This window comes from Helianthus annuus, chromosome 15, assembly GCF_002127325.2.
Source record: "Helianthus annuus cultivar XRQ/B chromosome 15, HanXRQr2.0-SUNRISE, whole genome shotgun sequence".
Classification (NCBI taxonomy): Eukaryota; Viridiplantae; Streptophyta; class Magnoliopsida; order Asterales; family Asteraceae; genus Helianthus; species Helianthus annuus.
In genome coordinates this window covers 125742231-125764561 of record NC_035447.2, presented here as the reverse complement: position 1 = coordinate 125764561, position 22331 = coordinate 125742231, and the positions used below count along the sequence as shown (strand labels likewise).

General features: G+C 38.3%; 3 protein-coding genes across 11 annotated transcripts; 2 read left to right on the top strand and 1 right to left on the bottom strand.

Moving 5' to 3' along the window:
* Positions 1-1875: 1875 nt before the first annotated feature.
* Positions 1876-2894, top strand: LOC118487296 (sporozoite surface protein 2-like). The gene is made up of 2 exons (XM_035984001.1): positions 1876-2368; positions 2693-2894. Exons 1-2 carry the CDS (start codon positions 1879-1881, stop codon positions 2725-2727), a joined length of 525 nt encoding a protein of 174 aa, XP_035839894.1. The 5' UTR covers positions 1876-1878; the 3' UTR covers positions 2728-2894.
* A 2025-nt stretch (positions 2895-4919) lies between these two features.
* Positions 4920-8620, top strand: LOC110912461 (amino acid transporter AVT6A). Of its 9 annotated transcripts, none has more exons than XM_035984000.1 (7): positions 4920-5069; positions 5552-5665; positions 5905-6331; positions 6997-7149; positions 7233-7436; positions 7791-8256; positions 8338-8620. In XM_035984000.1, the coding sequence occupies exons 3-7, from the start codon at positions 5905-5907 to the stop codon at positions 8474-8476; spliced, it is 1389 nt and encodes a 462-aa protein (XP_035839893.1). In that variant the 5' UTR covers positions 4920-5069; positions 5552-5665; the 3' UTR covers positions 8477-8620. The 9 variants fall into 9 exon arrangements, with proteins under 9 accessions (XP_035839893.1, XP_035839890.1, XP_035839891.1 ...); XM_035983997.1 differs by having other exon boundaries at positions 5842-6331; XM_035983998.1 differs by having other exon boundaries at positions 4921-5069; positions 5902-6331.
* On the bottom strand, positions 8571-20745 carry LOC110912460 (protein furry homolog-like). The gene is made up of 17 exons (XM_022157169.2): positions 20555-20745; positions 20256-20440; positions 19565-19683; positions 19064-19109; positions 18808-18880; positions 18676-18733; positions 18387-18482; positions 17604-17721; positions 17257-17523; positions 16700-17159; positions 16067-16180; positions 15377-15999; positions 15101-15297; positions 14790-15009; positions 13633-13752; positions 12692-13465; positions 8571-11711 (listed from the first exon to the last, which is right to left on the bottom strand). Exons 2-17 carry the CDS (start codon positions 20349-20351, stop codon positions 8658-8660), a joined length of 6435 nt encoding a protein of 2144 aa, XP_022012861.1. The 5' UTR covers positions 20352-20440; positions 20555-20745; the 3' UTR covers positions 8571-8657.
* Between the last annotated feature and the right edge of the window lie 1586 nt (positions 20746-22331).

The following is a 22331-nucleotide window of genomic DNA, read 5'->3' as shown; positions in this document are numbered from 1 at the left end:
TATACACCGTGCCCCACCCCCGATATTCTAACCACATGTTTTGATGCATATATGTTTAATCGCATATTTTTAATCGTCGTCATCCAAAAGTTATGTATACCACATTTATGACACATATATTCTAACCTAATGTATACGAAAAAGAACCACCAACGCTATTTACACACCCGTGGTAAGTGTATAAAATGTAAAAATTTTGGCATATACGCATCAAAACTTCCCGCTGCAACGCGCGGGTTGGCGTCAATATTAAATGAAGAAAAATAAAGCATTCTTATTGGTTAAAAATTCTTCTTTCTTATAAAAAATTTCTTCTCATTTGAACTCTCCACTATAGATATAGATATCGTTTAAAATTGAAGAAGAGATTTATATGTAATAATAAAATCGGGAGGAATTATTTGGAATCATTTATTGGAATAAAGATAAAATGATAAGTGATATCTATTTATTAAAAAACATTAAAATAAAACATACGTTCAATTTTTGAGGTTGAAGGAGAAAATACTATGTCGCATTTATTGAATTTTTTTATTATAAGTTATATTAGATATACATACATTCATGAAAAATATTAAAATATCATATTCACTGAATGTGAATTGGTCGCAAACTTCGTTAAAAAAAACAATAACCAACAACCAAAGTAATCAATCCATATTGAATAATTTCAAATGTTATAACATCTCATAACAAAAACCATTACTTAACATAGATACCAACATTTACAGACACTTTTATTCTGACCAGGAAATGTCGACATGTAATCACAATTTGCCTTAACTAGATCTACAGTAAATCTATCCCGACATGCTCCCCAACAATCATCCGAGACATATGTATCACCATCGCAAAACTTTGGCGAAAACGCTAACAACGTCGTGCACTCAGCGTTTGCCAATGCCATCATTTGAACTGTATTGATCAAGTGTTTATAAATATGAGCATTAGTGAATAAACATTTAATATGTTGAATTTTGATTTAATTTTTACAAGACAAATTATAACCATGAACATGTAAAGTGTATATATTATGTTCATACCTGTGATTATAAGGAGTGTGAGAAGCACCACATTGTACACATGAATACCGGTAGATCGGGCCATTCAGATATTGTGGAAATTGTTTGTGTATAATTGGTGAGGGTAGATAATAATTTTGTGGTTTTGAATAAAAATGATGGGTATAAATAGTGAAATTATTTAAGACTTGCTAATTTTGAGATGGACGTAAAATCCGTCAATGATTTGCTAATTTTGAGATGGACGTAAAATCCGTCAATGATATCGATTATAAAGTTAGTAATTAGGATATTCTGTTTTAATATAATTTGCTTATTTAGTACTAAAAAAACTATAAAAACTCCAAGGAAGATAACCAAAAAATTATAATAACTCCAAGGAAGATAATATAGGGTAAAAGAATATGAGAGAGGTTATTCTACAAAAAGAAAAAATCATACGAAATGTAGGAGAAAAGTTTGGTCCTTGATTTGCAAGACTAATGGTTGAGATTAAGTGGTTTTGAAATATAAAATTCGCATAAGGCTACACGGTATGGGGGTCGGCCCCGGCCCGTCGCGGGTCGGCGACGGTCCAAACACCGTGCCGCCCCCATCCCGTCCCGTCCTCTCCGTCCCATTCTAGCCGTTTGCGACGATGCAAAAAAGTGGGCCCCTTTTACTTTATGACCGTTAAATTAAAAAAAAATTTTTTTCCATAATTTGAATAATTACAAACGGCTATATTTATAAAATATATAAATTTAACTTCCATTTTCACTTTCAATCACCAAATTAACCTCAAAAATTCACCTCTTTCTCACATAATTTTTATACTCCTTCCATTATTCTCTAAACCTTCTTCCATATAATTTTCATGGATCCGTTCAACAACCCGGAGAACCCGAACACTTCGAACAACCCGAATACTCCCAACAATCCGACCCAACCAAATGTTTTTTCGGTTCCGGGATATTATCCAACGCTAGAACCGAACCAATTCTCACAATATTCATCGAACGCGTTTGCTTCATTCCAACACTCGCCAAACCAATTCACTCAAATCTCCCAAAATCAAGCCCTTCAACAAATGATGATGCGGGGTGCTTGGAACTTCCCACCCGTTCAACCTCAACCGATCCCCACACCACCCGTTCAACCTCAACCGATCCCGACCCAATCCGAACCCGAAGACGATGTGGAGATTGTGCCCGAAACCCAACCGCCTAAAGGGAAAGGAAAACGAAACAAAGGCAAACAAGTGGTGGGTGATCAAACGTCGAAACCGAAGGCGACTAAGTGGACCCCAATCGAAGAAGAAGTCTTAGCCAAGGCTTTCATTGGCACTTCCGACAACCCGGTAAAAGGTTCGTAATTTTTTAAAGTTTACATTTTTTAAAGTTTACATCTTTTTAAAGTTTACATTTTTTAAAGTTTACATTTTTTAAAGTTTACATTTTTTAAAGTTTAAATTTTTAAAGTTTAAATTTTTAAAAGTTTATTTTTTTTTTGTTAACAGTGGGTTTATATTTTAGTTTTTAAGTTTATTTTTTTTAGGTTTATTAGTTTTTAAGTTTATTATTTTGTTTGTTAACAGTTTTAAAGTTTTTATTTTTTTTTCTTAACAGTAAGTTTATTTTTTAATTTTGTTTGTTTTGTTTTTTTAATTTTGTTTGTTTGTTTTTTTATAGGTAATAACCAAGCGGGTGAGGGGTTTTGGTCCTAGGTATTGGCCAAGTTTCTCGCCTTGATGGACCAAGGCCCGTATAGAGATCTCGACTCGGTTTCCTCGAAGTGGCGAAAATTGAACTCGGCCATTAATCGGTTTTGCGAGGAGTATAACAAATTATATACAAGTGACCGTCGTAGCGGGTGGAACGACGAGGATGTGTTCAAAATGGCATTGGAAAAGTATAAGCAAAAGAATGGTTCCAACTTTCCTCACGTTCGCGCGTGGATGGTTGTAAAAGACAACCCAAAATGGGCGCCTATTCCGAACGAGGTGGCGATGGCGAAACGCCAAAAAACATCGGAAACGGGTAGTTTAAGCGCCGGTGGATCGGACGCGAGGTGTCACATAAACTTAAATGATGACGCCGACTATGACGAAGACGAGTATAACGTACGTGAACCCGAGCGTCCAACGGGCCGAGACAAAACAAAGAAGGAGCGGGCCAAGGGAAAAGAAAAGGAAAAGGTGGACCCGAACATGGTTGAGTTTATGGAACACCTAAAAATGTACAACGACGTCACGGCCCAAAAAACGAAGACGAAGGAGCGGGGCATCGAAGAAAAAAGTCGTGCATCGGAAGAAAAGTTAAAAGAGAAGGTCCGATTGGCGAATGAGAAAATCCGAATTTCCGATGAAAAAATTCGGCTCAAGGAATGGGAAATAATGACGATGAATGTCGAGGACGAACCCGAGCCGAAACGTTCGATGTTGAAAAAATTACAACACGACATCATGATAAAACATCAAATTATTTAACTTTATGTTTATTTTTATTAAGTCTTTGTTTTTTTTTTAAGTTTATGTTCTTTTTATATTTATGTAATGTGGGTTTAATATTAATGAAAATATTTTATTAGTATATTTGTTAAATGTTAAAAAAAATAGAATACTAAAAAAAATAAAAAAAACATAAAAAGTGGTGGAGGACTATGACTAGGATCATCCTACCATGCCTTCTAGTTTTGGAGGATGGACCATCTTAGAGAGGAATGTGACGTGGCGCCTACGTGGCGGACCATCCTCCAAGGATGGTCCATCACCATACCTTGTAGTCTAACTAACAACAAGGGAAACAAGTGGGGAAAATGGTAAAATAGGAAATTCCTATATTGTTAACTCATAAACCCATATCCTCTTGATTTTCAAACGGCTATAACTTTTTCATACATTATTAATTTTTTTATAAAAATTACACCGTATTAACGAGCATTCTATTCTATTTAATTCGAGCAGTCTATTGCTATACTTTTCTTAAAAGAATTTGCAGGATTTTGAGTACTCATTACGTTATTTTGAATACCCAGTAAGTGACTACGTTATTTTGAATAAACATTACGTGATTAATTGATTTCATTATAGTATTTTATGTGAAACCTCAGTAAAAGATTACGTAATTACGTAACAATAGTTGACTATGTATTATTACGTGACTAGATGATTTTAAATACTCATTTCGTGATTACGTGATTTCATTATAGTATTTATGTGAAATCTTACTGAGTGATTACGTAATTACGTAAAATAAAACATGTAATACATAATATTTCATATGGAATACCTAATATTTCAGGTATAATCACGTGTTAAGGATAAAGTATATATAAAACATTAGCCAAACCAACCTATAATACAACATAATGTCATATATTAGAGATTTAACCACGTAATAAAGCATAAACAATCAAGTTCTTATTATGAAATGTGTAATTACACTATAAACATAATTGTATTAACATTAGTTATAACAAATCATATTGAATGTGTGATCACGTAATGAATTTACATTGAATGCGTAATGATTTATGTTGATTGTGTAATCACGTAGTCATTTACCGAGTATTCAAAATCACGTAGTGGGTACTGGGTATTTAAAATCACGTAATGACATAATGGATATTCAAAGTCTTGTTTATATATTAATAATAATCAGTCTTTAAAATTTTTATATTTTATAAATTCATCATTTTTTGCTGGGGGCGGTTGAAAATTTTCAAAAGATGCGAGTAAAAATTTCCTATATGCATTCAGGATTTCCGACGAATATTAAGGAATCCTTATCCAACTCCTTTTTAGTTTTACATGTCTGTTGTAGTTTATTTCCCGCTTCAAAATTCACACCAAATTGACAGTCGTCACGTCACATACCCTCACGACAAAAACCGATAGCGACACCGATGGATGTCTTAATTCCTCACGTTTTCGTAATTACTGCATCGTCCGTCCCTACATAATAAACAACCCACTTGATATCTCAATTACAGACATATCCTCACCTCACCTCCCAAAATTCGATTTTTATCATAACACTTTCAACTTCTTTGACTCTTCGGTTTCAGGTGCCTTTTCACTTTTCTTATCATCATTTTCAATTTTGGGGTTTAATCTGTTTTGCAGTTGAGTGTTTTGGGTTTAATTCTGCAGTTAATTTTGGTTCATTTCTGTCGTTAAGTTAAGTATTTTGGGTTCAATTATGCAGTTTATTTGATTATTTTGGGTTTGATTAATTTGAGTATTTTGGGTTCAATTTTGCAGTTAATTTGGGTTTAATTCTGCAGTTAATTTTGAGTATTTTGGATTCAATCTGATTGAATTGCATTTTCCTGTCATTTAACGGTTGTTTGTTTACCTCTTAATTAAGAGGCTCTTACTGGTTGGTTCAGACTGTTTGTTTCGCAAGCAAATGTCTGAATGGTTCAGACATTTGCCTCTGAATGGTTAAGAATTATACAGAGTCTGAATGTTAAGACCTCTGATCTGAATTGGTCAGAGATTTGCCTCTGAACGGTTAAGCATATTATACTGACTCTTAATGGTTCAGACCTCTTACTGGTTCAGCAATTAGTGATTCAGACCTCTTACTGGTTCAGCACTTATCCATTCGGAAGTTGCCAAACAGCCTATACCAAATTGTAGGGCAGTGTATTTAACCAAGGTAATTACCCTAGATGTCCTTTATGTTTACATATCCATACACATTTTATTCTTTAGACCAAACCCCGTTAGTTAGTTTTTAACGTTAAAGGACATCGGACGTAATTAAGGACACCACCTGCAATTTGATATAAACTTAAAGTACAGAAAATGCAATTCACTCATTCAATTTTGCAGTTAATTTGAGTATTTTGGGTTCAGTTCTATGCTTTTGACTGTTTCAAAAAAACTCATCAGAAGATGACGATTGGAAGTCGAAAAGCTGCGAAAGAAACGAGATCAAGAAACAACAACCAAACAGTTGACGAGAAATCGCCATTGCTGCCCACCATAAAAGGTGAAGAAGCCGGTTTTGAGGAGTTCAATGGAGCTTCTTTTACCGGTGCAGTGTTTAATCTATCAACCACAATTGTGGGTGCTGGAATCATGGCTTTACCCGCCACCATGAAAATATTGGGGCTTATACCTGGGATTGCTTTGATCATATTCATGGCGTACTTGACCGATGTTTCGATCGATCTGTTGATCCGGTTCAGTAGAGCCGGGAGGTCGGTTTCTTATGGAGGTGCTATGGATGATGCTTTTGGGAGAGTTGGTAGAATATTGCTGCAAGTTTGTGTGTTGGTTAATAACATTGGTGTGCTTGTTGTCTACATGATTATCATCGGTATGATTCGGTTTCCATTCGTTGTAGGCCGGAAACAAACCAAAGGACACGAACTGGGCATGCCCATGTTCGTTCGTTCGTTTAACTTTAACGGAACAAACGAAACAAAGTTTTCTTGTTCGTGTTCGTTCGTTAAGAAAAGGAACGTGTTCGTTATCAGTATAAATGAACGGTTCACGAACATAAATTTGTTGGGTCTAAAAGCATAATAAAACTAGAATAAATTGTAATGGGTGATATTTTATAAAATTAGACTAAATTGTAATGGGCCTAAAAGATTTATGCGAATATATAAAAGAAATAACGAACTTAAACAAATGTAGACTAACGGAACATAAACGAACTTAAACAAATGTAAACTAACGGAAACTAAACGAACTTAAACAAATGTAAACTAACGGAACTTAAACGAACTTAAACAAATGTAAACTAACGGAACTTAAACGAACAAACATAATGAACGAACGAACATGTGTTCGTTCATTTAACCAAATGAACAAATTTTTTTTTTTTTTTTTTTGTGTGTGTATGTTCGTTTATTACATAAATGAACTTCCGTTGAACACTTCACTGAATGTTCAATTCGTTTACACGCCTAATTCGTTGTAAAGTTTGATTTCAGTTTCGATTTTGATTATGGTTTTGGTTTGAATCGTGTGTTTTAGGTGATGTGCTTTCTGGAACAACTTCAGATGGTGTTCATCATGCTGGTGTTTTACAAGGGTGGTTTGGTGAGCACTGGTGGAATGGTCGGTTCTTCGTTCTTCTTGTTACTACACTCGGGATATTTGCCCCGTTGGCGAGCCTAAAGCGCATTGGTTAGTATTTTTCCGTTAGTTGGAAAGTTCTCGGGATCAAAGTTTTTGTATTGTATGTGAAGATCGCTGTGTATTTTATGCAGATTCTTTGAGCTATACGTCTGCGTTATCAGTAGCACTTGCAGTCGTGTTCCTTGTGATAACGGCTGCAATTACGATCTACAAATTGATAGCTGGAAGCATTATGATGCCTAAATTGTTTCCTGATATTGTGGATTTGACATCCGCATTTAATCTCTTCACTGTTGTCCCTGTTCTTGTCACGGCTTACATTTGCCACTACAATGGTATTTAATTATTTTATGTAAGGGTGATAATTGTGTCGGTTTGGTGGGTTGAATGGTTGAACCCGAACACGTCCTTTTGTCTTGTTTAATTTACCGAAGCAACTCAAACGGGTAGACATGTTGGCGGGTTGTAATCAAGTTATAAACATGCTAAACGGGTTGGATGGTTGTAATAAATAGGATAAATGGGACGTAAATGGGTTGGTGGATCCATGTATTTAAGTAAACGGGTTGACAAGTCTACCTGTTTAGTTTAGCAAATTATATAGGTCAACCCGAACCTGACCCTATAATAAAAGGGTTTAGATATTTACAACCCAAAACCTGATTATTTTCGTGTTTCAAATTTTGCAGTTCACTCGATTGATAACGAACTTGAAGACAATACTAAAATAAAATCAGTTGTTAGAACATCGCTTATTCTATGTTCCTCTGTTTATGTTATGACAAGCCTTTTCGGGTTTTTGTTATTCGGGGATGGGACACTTGATGATGTGCTTGCAAACTTTGACACGCATCTTGGAATCCCGTATAGCTTGTTGCTAAACGATGCTGTTCGTGTTAGCTACGCAGCCCATTTGATGCTCGTTTTTCCTATCGTGTTCTTCCCGTTAAGACTGAATTTGGACGGACTGCTTTTCCCTCATAAAGGCCCATTAGTGTCGGATAATTTGAGGTTCGCAGCGATCACGATTAGCCTCATCGGTCTCATCTTTCTGGGTGCAAATTTCATTCCAAGCATCTGGGATGCTTTTCAGTTTACTGGAGCAACAGCTGCTGTTTGTATCGGCTTTATTTTTCCGTCTGCTATCACTCTCGGGTAAGTTGATATTGTGTACTTAGTTTAGTTGTGCTCGAGGGAGAATCTTAATAAATGATAAGCGTTTGTTTGGTATATCAGGAATCGGTATGGAATCGCTACTAAGTGGGACAAGATCTTATGTGTTTTCATGATCGTTCTTGCTGTTTTCTCGAACGTGGTGGCTGTTTATAGTGATGCATTGGCTTTGATCAAGAAAAATGGACCGAGCACCGAATGACGGGTCTTGTCGCTCACTCGAGGTCTGAATTGTATAGAGCGTGAACGTGTGTTTGATTGTTGTCATATTGTTTGATTTGTGTTTTGTATATGTATTGATTCTAAATATCATATATATAATTAAATTCAAAATGGGCATGTTACATACACCAATGTACACAGTTCACAGAAACTAAATAGATTTAAGAGTTACCAGTGGTGGTCACAAAAGGTACCAATCTTTTATGATCTCTTCTTTTCCCAAGTGCGCAATTATCAAGCACGCGCTCGAGGATCAATCGCGTATTCTGCAAAGCCAACTCTCTTGGCGAAACACCCGACTCAGAAAGACTAGCTGGCGTAGCCAGCATTGAACCTGGTCCAAACCCTAAACCCATGGCCTGTTGTAGTGGTCCACTGCGAGCCTTGAAAGACGATTGAGGAAATAGAACCTTATCTTCGGTCCCACTAAGACCATTCTCATACGATGCGGGATCATGGTTGTGGGTCCCGGTCAGGGAGCTGCAGCTTTGTAAAAGGGCTTCGAGTACGCTAAGTGCTTCCCAACATAGAGTGCTTTCAACCAATTGAGAAACGATTGCGTACATATGCGGGCTTTGAGCAGCATCCGTGGGTGTATGCTGAAGCAATGCTTTCATCAATAGAAGAATAACCCGTTGATACTCCACGGGTCCGCGTTCTAGAAGCTTAAGCAGATGCCCGAATGCTAGTGCCGAGTGCTTCGGTAGCCACTCATTGCATAGTAATGGTGACACGGAAGCAAGCAGATTGTCTATCGTCTTGATTTCCCCCTGTGAATAGGCCATGAAAACTGTCGCTAATTCGTCTAATGATTTTGCACGACACCAGATCGCTAAGTTTGTTGAAACACTACAAGCTTTTTGGTATTGGTGTAACAGGGGCGAAGCAGGCCCGGAAACAGCGTCTTGGTTTAGCTGTAAACAGAGCCATGGGAGCAAGCCGATGATGTGCATCAAGAGTCTCGTTTCTGGGTCCCCGAATATCGAGTCACAGGAATGGACGGTGATCTGTGAGAGAACCTCGATTGACACACCGTGGCTCACAGTTGACATTAATCCTTTAAGTACAAGTGGCTGCACCCCTTCAAAAGCTGGAACTTTCCCACCAGTGGTTTCTGATTCCGTTTTTAAAAAGTCGGTGTCAGGAACACCATGATCGAGCTCGTCTCTTGGCATGCTCGAGAGAAGGACGTTTTCAGTGGTCCGATCCCGAAACGATAAACGATCAATGACACGAGCAAACAACTCGAGAACCTGGCAATAAACGTGAACGAAATCCGTGTGCATCATGGCTACACAACCCCAGAAAAGCTGAGGGTAGAGAATAACCTTCTCGGGCTCCATATTTTCCACCATGACCTGTAATGTCAAAAGAATTTCCATAACAAACCCGAGAACAGAAGGTATGGGATTTGCTAGACATCTATGGAGGCATCGGAGAAGCGAGACGCAAGCATCGTTAGTCACGCGTGGCCGTAATGCACGGTAGATCTGGTGGGACCGGCACGAGAGATGTCTCGATGTGCACTCCATGGCCCACTTAAGCGCCTCAGCTCCCCAAGTCTCTCTAAGGTCACCTTGGAAAAATATAGCATCCACCATGCTCTGTACGAGTGCCGACAAAAGTGCTGCACTCGGAAGCTCAAATTTGACCAGAGTCGGGTCCTCGTTTTCCCACATCATGCTCCCACGTTTCGACTGGACATACTTTATTAAACTTACGACCTGTTGCTTATTCTCACCGTCACTATTTTCAACGTCGTAAAGCTCCAAATGGCGCCCCGCAAGAGAATACAACAAATTAACAAGCAAATGTTGGCAATGTTCCAAAACGATGTCCTCGGAGCTATCCATCGAGACAAACGTGACGTGAAAAAGTAGCGGTAAATGCTCCCGGAAATCTTCATCATTCTCATAAGCAATTTCCGCAAGTAAAATCAATGCGATATCAGCATGGGTTAATGAATGCAGTTGATGCCCTTGTAGAGCCGAGTGAAGTTCCTTAGCATTGACACCATGGGTCCCACCAGCAGGATGCATACCGTCAATTTCAGAATTTGGAGTATCTAAGTGGTACTGGTAGTCCCCACTGTCTCGAGACATATGTCGGCTTCTTATACTTCCGTTCACACTTCGAACCCCCATTAAAGGTCCTGACATGTTGACTAAAGCTGGAATGAGTTGACCGGACCGCCCAGCGGTTACTGGAACCACGTTCACCTTCGGAGCCATCGGGGTCAACGGACCTGAAGCACTCCGTCCGCCGACACTAGTCGTTCTCCAGCTTAAACTTCCACTGGTATTCCGTAACGGACCATCGAGAGATCCCCGGACCAGTAATGGTGACATATGAGGCTGGTTATCAACCGCTGCAATCTGGGCCACTGCCGAACTTTGGGAAAACTCCAAAACATTATTCCCATTGGCTTCACCCTTGTCTGTCGGTCTAACCGGTTCCAAGCTATCTTCGAGCATACGTTGAGCCAGTTGGTAAACCAAGTGGTCAATGGTCCCTTGAGGACATATCCGAGCTAGATACAAGCTTACTCGTTTAGCAACAGAAAAATACGTAGCAAAGGCGCCACTTATTTCAGCAGAAGCATTTGAATCACAATCTTCAACTCCTTTAGTGATTAAAAAATCCAAAACCGGGCGTATATTACGGGCCTTACTAGCAATAGTACTCCAGAGCTTCTCGATTTCATCAGGAAACTGATCACCGTGCCTCCATGTCACATAATAAAGACTTTTCAATAACCGCTCACTCCACCCCGAGTCTTTAAGCTTCCAGAAATTTAGGTTCTCGATCCACGGAGCCATGCATGTTAGAACCTGATGTTGAGCGATTATATCAACAGCATCAAGTTGCCGTTGCATAATTTCCTCACAAAGAAGCTGGCTTAACTCGGGATGATCTTTTGCAAGTTTGCAAGACAACTTGTACTGGAATTGTTGGTAAGAGTCGGGGAGATTGCCGACGACTGCCGCCTGATAACTTCCCGACCCCTCGATTTTATCTTCAGCCCACTCGCGGACAGATAATGTTTCGAGCATTTGTAAAGCATCATCGCGAATCTGTCTAGATGGGTCCACCACTTTGTATAGGATCAGACTTAGAAGTCTCTGGATTTCACATTTCGGTATCTCTTGGCGCATGTAGACTTCGGCTAATACACTGAAGTAGCCGTCTGCTATAGCGGCATCAGAATAGTAGCACTGAAACACCAAAAAGAACTTTTCAGTCACACCATAAGAGACAAGAATTCCAATTTCAGACAAAGATGTTCCCATCCTGGGATAATATTCAGACACAGAGGTCGGAGAATGGGCGGGTCAAACGGCTTGAGTAATAGGTAAAAATGGGTACTTATTTGGAATCAATATAAGGTTGGGTTGATCTCAAAAGCCCCTTGTAAAAAAATTATAATTTATTTGTGTCAAACATGATTACAATAAGAGTAAAACGCCATTTTCGTCCCTGAGGTTTGGTGAATTTTGCGACTTTCGTTCATAGGTTTGTTTTTTCGCATCTGGATCCAAAAGGTTTGAAATCTTGCCATTTTCACCCGGCTCGTTAACTCCATCCGTTTTTCTCTGTTAATTCAGGGGTATTTCCGTCTTTTTTGTTATCTTAAAGGGCAATTCGATCTTTTTACTTTATGTACAAACATTTAGTATAACGTACAAATATTCAAAAGACCGAATTGCCCTTTAAGTTAACAAAAAAGACGAAAATGCCCCTGACTTAACAGGGAAAAATAGATGGAGTACGAGCCGGATAAAAATGGCAAGATGTCAAACCTTTTGGATCCAGATGCGAAAAAACAAACCTTTGGACGAAAGTCGCAAAACTGGCCAAACCTCAGGGACAAAAACGGCATTTTACTCATACAAAAATTATATATAAAAAAATTATGTTTTTTCAATAATTTGATTTAGGAGCTTCTATGTATTAAAAGTACACTTTGGACAACTCTTGGCTTGATTGAGCCTTTCAACTCATTTGACATGTTTTCTTTTAAGCAACTTTTTTTATTTAACCGGTTTGACTCATTAGAGATGAACGTAATGGGTCCAAACACTTCTCCAAAGACAGTATCTAAAAATAATTCTGTGAACAGTTGTATGTGTTAAATTAATAGGTCATTAAACAAAGCGTATGGTGTAATACTTTGTGAATATAGGAGATGTCTGACCTGATCGATGCAAGCAGGGAACAAGTCTAAATTAGTAAGAAGAAGATTCTTTAAAGCCATTTTAGCAAGAGAAACACGAAGATGACCACCGCGGTTCCTATCACGTCCAGTGGCTCCTCGACCACCTTCTCCTGTGTACTTAGTGTAAGACGGGGTTCTTGGGTCTACGGGTGAATAACCGAATGGAGCACGGGGTGTGGGCTCAATGAAGAGACTATTAATCCAAGCTATAACCCGACCGCTCATTTTTCTTGCATTGTCATCAAAGCATGGCCCGTATAACAGGGAAGCCATAGCATTCATGGAAGCCCACTGAATGGCTTCAACTTGTTCAGTCACTTCTTTATCGAATGATATTTTATCATTAGAATCTTTTGATCGAGAGTGTTGACTAGACTTGTAACGTTCAACCTCACGTCGGTAATCACTTGCACTGTCTTGACTCCATGTACTACCAGATTCGTCACACCACGAGAGAAGAAGATCAAATAATCGTTTTCTAGTTTTCGGGTCGAATTTCTCTGATTTTGACTCCACAAACTCCGGAGCCAGTGATCGTAGTACACATGCGAGTGAATAGCGAAGAGGTTGCATTTCTTGAAAGCTCTCAAGAGGTGAATTCGCGAGTAATCTTGTAGTTTCATCGATATACTTCATATAGTGAAGACGGAAAACCGGCTTACGTCCCAACATGCCAGGCCAAATTTTCTCAGCAACAGTTCTATATATATTTGCAATGCGGATTCGGAGTTCTTCACGTCGAGGCTTTTGACTCTGCATCAACACAATCCATAATATTTATGTAGTTGGAACCGAATGAAAATCCATATACTTATGAATGGCTTGATATGGTTTAGGTTTTATCACAAAGGTGTCAAATAAAAATTAGTTAAAAGGGATGGGTCAAAAGCTTATTGGTTGACCGAAAAGGTTACTCATACCTTCCATTTTGGTTTTCCGTCTGTTTCCAAAGAAATCTCATCCATTAGATACGCAAGCTCACTGAACATCATTTCACACACCTCCAGATGTGAGTGCCCAAGAGCCATTGTTGCTGCATGCTGAAATGTAAGAATTATTAATATATATATATATATACACACACACACACACAATGTTGTAAAACAAGGTCTAGAAGGCCGAGTACTTCCCGAGTAATCGCTACAAGGTAGGTTACCGAGACGACTCTTCAACTCCGCCTAATTACTCGGAATGGATCAAACGGGTCAACCTCGACCAGAATCGGGTCTAGTTGGTCAACTCGGGTCGAGTTTGACTTAAACATAATTCCTATGTCTATCATATTAAAGGATGAATATAATTTTTCAAATAATGAATATCAAATTTTGAAATACTTTACTATTTGAACATGTATTTGTTTATTTATATTGATATTCATGTATATTGTTATAAATATTAGTAAACTTATGATATTTGACATATATGTGATTTCCCAAAAACTAACTTCTTTATAATTTAACATATCCGAGTACTCGCAACTCCCCAATTGACCGATTAGGGAGCGCCTAGTGACTTCAACACCCATGTATATACATATATATATATATATATATATATATATATATATATATATATATATATATATATATATATATATATAGAGAGAGAGAGAGAGAGAGAGAGAGAGAGACAGAGAGAGAAAGTTTAAAATACAAAAGGCTCTTAATGTGCGACGGTATGAGACCACCAAATAACGTGCATAATTATGCAAATAGCGTGCGTAATTATGGTTAACCCAACCCATTCGTAATTATGCAAATAACGTGCGTAATTAGGGTTTAACCCAACCCATGCGTAATTATGTATTATAACGTGCGTAATTATGCAAAGTTAATTACTGTTGTGCCACCGCGTTCAATTGAATGCCTAGATTAGATCAGATGTGCGGTTGAGAGGCTCGCGTACGCATCGCACGATAAGGTAGTCTTGTACGTTAACGGGCCTCTATATATATATATATATATATATATATATATATATATAGAGAGAGAGAGAGAGAGAGAGAGAGATTGACAGAAGTATGAAGCATAAAAACATGCATCTGTTGTTTGTATATAGTTAGTTGTCTAGGACTCACAACATGTGGTTCAGAACCAGATTTTAGTGACGGGAAGATAAGACGCAACAGCTCCCGTGTTGTTGCTGAACCAGCTCCTTCCCGTCCAGGTGGACAAGAACACGCAAACATAGCATACATCAGCCACTGATCTAGTTTTCCGTCTGCTTCCTGAAACTGGTGCGCCTTTCCCCCTAGTTCAACAGGCGTGACGTATGCTAGCCGCTGAATAACTTCCAACCTGACGATATAAAATATAAATATCCGAATATGAATTTTCACCACTTAGGGTTCGAAAACGCAAGAAGTTAAGGTAGGGATATTTGAATTACTTTGCTTCTTGAACAGACTGGGGGCACAGCACTGCACCGTATTTCACAAGCTCACTAAGACACCGAGCCCATCTATTTTTATCAGGGCTTTCAGAAAGTATAGACTGTATCGTTGCATCAGGAGGTACAACGTCAGATTCTCGTCTTAGATCAATAGGACGCCCGGAATCCCAGTAACAGCTTTGAACGATGTCATCCTGTTATATTAAAGGCAAGCTTAATACAACGAAGTAATTAAGGTAAGGTCATAAGTAGAAGTAGAACAGTACAACACACCCCGTTCTCTTCTAAAACATCGATTATAAATATGGATTCCGCTTCATCTTTTGTTAGATCTGATCTTTCATTAACAGATAGGTTTCGTATATCATTCCGTAGGGCCCGCACACAGCCAAGTAACTCTAATGCTGTGTGTCTGATCTGACTATCGGCAGAACTAAGGAAGATAAGACCAACAGCGTCAATCTCCGAAGCATGATATTCTATCGGTTCTCCTTGATGAAATGAAGATCTCTTAAACCCTTGTTTTTTCTGCACGTTTTTTGCATTGGTAACATCGTTTTCAACGTCATCGTCAGAGAGACAAGCTCTCCAGAAACGCATGAGTTCCAAAAGGCGTCCCAGTGATGTTTGGATGAGAAGAGGGAACTCATCTGGCAACTGTAGGATAAAATTTGCCATACCTCTCATAACCGCAAATCGACGGTGGGGAAGGTGTCTCACAATCCGGTTCAGTACTTGTACCGCTTCCTCACGCACACCAGGATCGATACTTATTCCATGTTGGGGGATAATCTCGGTGATTTTATCAGTCCTACCAACCTCTTCAATCAAGTAAGGTATGCACTTTAAAACCGAGCGAAATAGATATCCCTGTGGCTTGTCCTTGGTAACAGCATCTGGATAAGATGTCACTTGTTAGAACTTAGAAATGAAGGTAATGAACCATAGAGAAATTGTGGTTACCTATAGTTGTCTTTGAAGAAGTGAGAAGAGCCTGACTATAAGCCCGATTGCATGATCGCAAAATAGACTCGATTGCAGCTTTAACTTTTGGAACATAGTGGCCTAAGTTATGAGCTGGCAAAGAAAAACAAGTCAAAACAAGATCTTTATAAGAGTAAAATGCCATTTTCGTCCCTGACGTTTGGTCAGTTTTGCAACTTTCGTCAAAAGGTTTGTTTTTCCGCATCTGGATCCAAAAGGTTTGAAATCTTGCCATTTTCATCCGGCTCGTTAACTACATCCATTTTCTCCGTTACGTCAGGGGTATTTTCGTCTTTTTTGGTAACTTAAAGGGCAATTCGGTATTTTTCATTTTATGTACAAGCATTTAGCATAATGTACAAGTATTCAAAACCCTATAAGTTAACAAAAAAGACAAAAATACCCCTGACTTAACGGAGAAAAATGGAGTTAACGAGCCTAATGAAAATGGCAAGATTTCAAATCTTTTGGATCCAAATACGGAAAAACAAACCTTTGGACAATAGTTGCAAAGCTGGCCAAACCTCAGGGACAAAAATGGCATTTTACTCTCTTTAAAAAGAGGTGAATTTCAAAAACCGAATTTGAATTGCAAAAGAATTGATTAATCACCATGAAGGATTTCCAAGCCCACATGCTGGCTTGTGGGAGACATTGCGATGGCAAGTAACGCACGAAGACCAATAACCTTTGCTTCACTTGGGCTATCTTGTTTCAGCAATTCTAAGATGACATGGTTCATAGAAAAATCAAGGTTATGTTCAGCCATAGTAACACAGAACTCGACAACTTTATCATGTTGTACGTCCTGTGTAAGCATCCCTTTCCTGAGAATTGTCAGAAGCTGAGCTGTCACACTGTCCAGGTAATCCCATACACGATTTGCTTGTTGGGAATTCCCGTGAACACTCAGATAAAATCTCATAACACGGTGAAGACAGTCCAGAGCCATGAACCGGTTGTTCTTGTCCTTAAGATGCTTATACAGTTGTTCCATATGAGTGCCAAAGTTATTGAGAAAAACCACAGGATCACCAAGACAAAGAAGCAATGTCACCAAAGGATACGCAACCTATAACACAAATGAAGGACAAGCAGCAATGTTATAATAAAAAAACTAATATAAGAAAATCACGTAGAGTTATTTAAAGATAAAGTGATTAACTTACAGCTATATGTTTGCTCTGTTTATCTGTCCAATGCATAAGTTGGACTCTTATCCGTGCAACAGCTTCATACCAGAGGGTAACTGCAGGGTCTACGCCAGGTGGAGGCCAGTTACCTTTACCACCATCCGCAAGCGGTGCTAGAATATTTGACAGCATATTGCAGAGGGCATGATAAAGTTCACTCTTTCGTTTATGAGGTGCACGATTAAGAGGATTGGCTTTTGCTACAAAGGAAGCTGACGCGTTTAACCCACCCTCTGTCTTCACCTGGCAAAAGGTGTATTACTAATTTACTATATTGTTCTCTCAAAAAAAAAAGAAAGAAAGTAACTGTATTTAGCATGTACCCCAAGTTTTAGATAGCGCATTCCGTTAATGATACTGAGTGTTTCACTCCGAGCAGCACTAGTATCAATCCGACGGGTATTGAGTTCCATGAAAAACCGCTCAGTTACAGAACTAAACCTGTTGAAGGATAGCAAATGGAAATGTGTATCTATGGATATGAGATCTTTTAAGGGTTATAAGTCAGCAATTTATTTATTTATATACCATTAATTAGCAACATTTTTGTGCATTAGGGTGTTATACCTCATGCTTTATTTTTATTTATTTATTTATTTTTTTTTTTGGGGGGGGTGGTTTAAAAAATTGATTTTTTTACTTTTAACCCAAAAGCTTTTCTTCTTTTGTAATTTTAACCCAACAAATTTGTTTTTTTTTTATTTTAACCCAAAACTTTTCATTATTTGCAATTTAACCTCACAACTTTTTTACTTTCAGCTTTGGTCCCCTATATTTTTCATCTTTCGCAAATTTCCATTTCGTTCTATATTATGCGAGGTAACACGGCGCAACGTGCGTGTGTGGTTCAACGTTTGTACGTTTCGTTAAAAAAATTGTGAGTTAACACAGCGCAACGTGCATGTGTGGTTCAATGTTTTTACATCTACTTTTTCCTATTTGACAGGTTCATTGCAACGCGTGGGTCCTAGATCGACTTAGTGTCGGTGGTCCTTGGTGGTGGTGTGGCATTGGTGTTGTTTCGCACGGTTTTAAGCCCCCGCCGCAACCGGGGGAGGGACGCTTAATTCTAGCTGTGTCTAATTGAGAAACTTGTACAGCTTTACCTGATTCTTGACAGCGCACCCAGGAGTTGTGCAACTAGGTCTAGAAGGAGACCACGTAAATCGACCAATGAAGGATATTCAACCTGACTTACAACCCTGCAATGAACAAGTTTTCAGTTTTGTAGTCGGTGGAGGATCTGAAACAAAAATATATTGTTCATTATGTCCCATGTCTTAATCCCCTGCACCTATGTATTTATGGCTATTAACAGGAAGATATATATTGTTTTCAGCACAATATACTTGGATATTTAAAAAGATGAAGATTCTGGATCCAATGTGGTGTTACCTGTCAGCATTTATCAGCCAATCAAACACAAAGTTTTCAAGTCCGAGCCAGAGTTTTTCTGCAGACGGTTACCCTCAGGATATCATGACTTAGCTTAGAGAGAAAATGAAATTAATTATGCAGATACTGAACCTGTAAGTCCTTCTTGTGGACAACACTCAGCAAAGCGGATACATGCTGAACAAAAAATACACTCCACTGCAAGCTGCTCCATTCAGGGGATAATAGTTAAAGATCAGAACAGATAGCAGAAAGAATAAACGGATCAATGGGTAGTAACATAGTCCTTTTGTTTTTAACAGCACGTATTGATAACAAAAACATTAACTGCGGTATTCTTAAACAAGGTAAATAGCCATAGTGGCCTTCAGGGTGAAGGCATACAAACCTTTCTTTGGAATGTAGATGCATCATTTGCACCTTTTGGGGACTCGCTGAAAAAAAACGAGAAATCACATGGTCAAACTACATACAAAAGGACTCATGAAGAATTTATAATAATGTATTTGAGCTCTCTTTAGCAAATTTGGTGACTTAACATAGTATAAATGCATGCACTTTCACTAGCAGACAAGGTGACTTTAATAATGGTGTTAGATAAACCATTATATTTACAAAATGAAATCCTTATTACAACACTACATATAATACTTTTATTTTCCTTGTAATCATTTATACAAAATTCCATATCTCTGTTATCTTATTTTTTTTCCTTTTTCAGTCAAGCAATGTAATCTACTATTAAATCGTCACATGCAACACATGTCTCTGAAACCAATCACTGAAAATTATAAGGAAAAAATACCCATGAATCGTATACATGTATAACTGGAAAAACATTCATCAAAGACACACGTTTGCGCAATAACAATAGAGTTCACAGGCTCACGTTTCTCTCCACCGAAGAAGTGCTTCAAGAAGAGGTACAGGTGTGTGTCGTGCCACCATAGCTAAGGAATCCAATACTTGCTCATAGGCAGGGTCTGATGGCCTAAGGTACTGTCCATCCTGTAATTTCCCGCATTTGATAAAAGAATAATTCATTAGAAAATGGTCCATATAAACCAACTTTTGATTATAAAGAATAGCATACATGAATCAAATAAAAACCACCGATGACACTCGATCATCGTAGCGTACATAACGTCAATTATCTCGAGACTTCTATTAAATACACACACTCAAAACCACCGAAAAACCAAAAAGCCGAATCACAATCAAACTTGGGACGACATTCAACATTGACTACAGTCTACATCACATCCTAAATCCACCTCAAAACCCACCCCTCAAACAGCCACAAAGCCGGCACCAAAAATCCTCCTAAACAAGTACTCAACACAACAAACAACCGGTGTCGGAATCAAGGCATGATCTAAATAACATTGAGTAATACATTATTCACCATGCCACCAACTGATGATTGATCAAATATCAACTACGTGTACAAGCATACATAACTACAATATAATCATCTTACACAAACCCTAACTATCATCATATAACTAAAAATCAAACACAATGTAATTGAATTGAACTATAATAACAGAGTCAATGAACAAATCATCCATTATCCATACCTGTGCTTGTGCTGTTTCGATTCGACGCCTCGCAAGCGGAAGAAACCGCTGCAAAAGCGCATCAACAATCAACTTCGCAGCAATCCCTACCTTCATCTTCACATAAACCCCCAAAATCAGATGCAAATCTCAGCTTCTTGTACCTCCAACTGAGCAGTTACCACTTCATAATCAAATTACTGATCCTGAAAACAATCAAATGTTGTTCAATTCCAGAACAATAAGCATCAATTAAGCTAACGAGTGTTAAAAAAGAGGCTACAATTGTTTGTAAATCTGAAGTAGTTGTTTATAATGACCTAAAAGTGAAACGTCGTAGTTTTGGTTAGAAAAGGAATCTTCTTCGTCGTTGTCAAGGTCTCTGCAACTTCTTCTTCTTCTTCTTGCTTTCTGTGTGATCTAGAGAGCTAAAAAATAATTAGGCAGTTTCACCATTGATGACGTCAGCAGAGCTCTACCATTTTAGATTACAGAAAATATCGTATATTTTTATTTTGTGTTACAACTGTGTATTATCTGTGCTTTAATTTTGTATTAAGGTGCTCTATTTCTAATTATGGTAAATATATTTTTTTTATAATTATAATAAATCTTATTCATTTTTGTGATTTGATATTAGTTAATTGATAATTATCAAAATGATCGTGTTATACCTGTTATGAATGATTTTTATTAGAGTGAAGTATGATATGCGTCTTTATGGTTTGATGGCGAGACTAAGTTGTTCATCAATTTTTTTTGTTGCATAATCTCGGTTCCAGAAAGGATTCTTTTGATCACTCTACAATTTAGCATAATAAGATCCCGACTCCACAAAAGTTCCAGCACCAATAGAAAACTTGTCATTCATGTGTAGGATTCTAATCTAGATAGTGCTTTTATCATCATATGATTTCATCTGTAGTTAGAGTTCGTGTTTGAGTTTGATCTAGGTAATCATTTAATTATTTGCATTAGAATTGGTAGAAACCCCCCCCCCCCCACCTACCCACCCCTTAAACAATAAAAACAAATCAATCAGTAGTGTAGATAAATAATCGAGTCTAGTTCACGTTTTCAATAGGAGTCTCGTGGGTTTGATATTCGGACTTACTTTAACTTTACTAGTTTCGATATATTCACTTGCCTGTCAGTTGTTTAGTCTTTAGAAAGTCTAGAGTATTACTTTGTGTTTATTTTAGGGTTAGTTTTAGTTAATTCTATTAGACTACTTTTAGCACATCAAGTTTTTTGCGTCGTTGTCGGGGACTCTTAGATGATTGCGTTTATTAGCTTTGATCACACTTAGCTGCCACATCTGTGCTACTTGGCTTTTGTTTTGTTTCTTTCATATTCTACCATACTCTTACACTTTTGAGTTTGATCTGGAGTTTATGCCACATATTCGCTCGCAGGGCCCGCCACTAGTTGTTTTCCTGAGCTTACTGATTTCAAAATCGAGGTTCACAAGCTCATCCATTTCTGACTCTACTCCACAATCTATACCACCCACTCCACTTAGTCCATCACCCACCCGTCCTGCAATGGTCGCTCGTCGTACCATTCTCCAAAAGTCCACCGAGGGGTTCACATGAGTCAACTCCCCCATCACCTGTCTGCCCGTTCATAACGTCAAGTCTTGGCAAATACCCTCATACATCATGATTGCTATTACTAATTCATGTCAATTTCATGATCGTAATGATGAGGATGCTCCTGCACACATTGCCCGCCTTACTCACATCTATGGTACCTTAAAACTACAAGGTGCCAATGATGATGCCATTTTCCTTCAGCTTTTCCCATTTTCCCTTGTTGGACGACACTCACATCCTACTAGGACTTTCACCACTTGAGCAAACCTTCGTGATGGATTCCTTAAGAAATATTTTCCACCTTCCAAAGCATCCTGACTTCGTGACCAAATCCACTCGTTCTGGATGGAACCCGTACCTTGCTTGGGAGCGTTTCCAGAATCTTCTTAGCAGATGCTCTCAACGTGGCTTGTCTGACTAAGCCCTTGTAGAGAAATTCTACAACGGCCTTACTTACGAGACAAAGGGTCGTTTCGACACTTCTGCAGGAGGCCACCTCATG

Coding starts and splice junctions, on each gene's coding strand:
- LOC118487296 (XM_035984001.1), top strand. CDS start 1,879: ATGGATCCGTTCAACAACCCGGAGAACCCGAACACTTCGAACAACCCG. Junction 2,369..2,692: donor TTCCGACAACCCGGTAAAAG/GTTCGTAATTTT, acceptor GTTTTTTTATAG/GTAATAACCAAGCGGGTGAG.
- LOC110912460 (XM_022157169.2), bottom strand. CDS start 20,351: ATGAAGGTAGGGATTGCTGCGAAGTTGATTGTTGATGCGCTTTTGCAG. Junction 13,753..14,789: donor CTGGTTCTGAACCACATGTT/GTGAGTCCTAGA, acceptor CTTACATTTCAG/CATGCAGCAACAATGGCTCT. Junction 11,712..12,691: donor TCCCTGCTTGCATCGATCAG/GTCAGACATCTC, acceptor TTGGTGTTTCAG/TGCTACTATTCTGATGCCGC.
- LOC110912461 (XM_035984000.1), top strand. CDS start 5,905: ATGACGATTGGAAGTCGAAAAGCTGCGAAAGAAACGAGATCAAGAAAC. Junction 6,332..6,996: donor TGTCTACATGATTATCATCG/GTATGATTCGGT, acceptor CGTGTGTTTTAG/GTGATGTGCTTTCTGGAACA. Junction 7,437..7,790: donor TTACATTTGCCACTACAATG/GTATTTAATTAT, acceptor CAAATTTTGCAG/TTCACTCGATTGATAACGAA.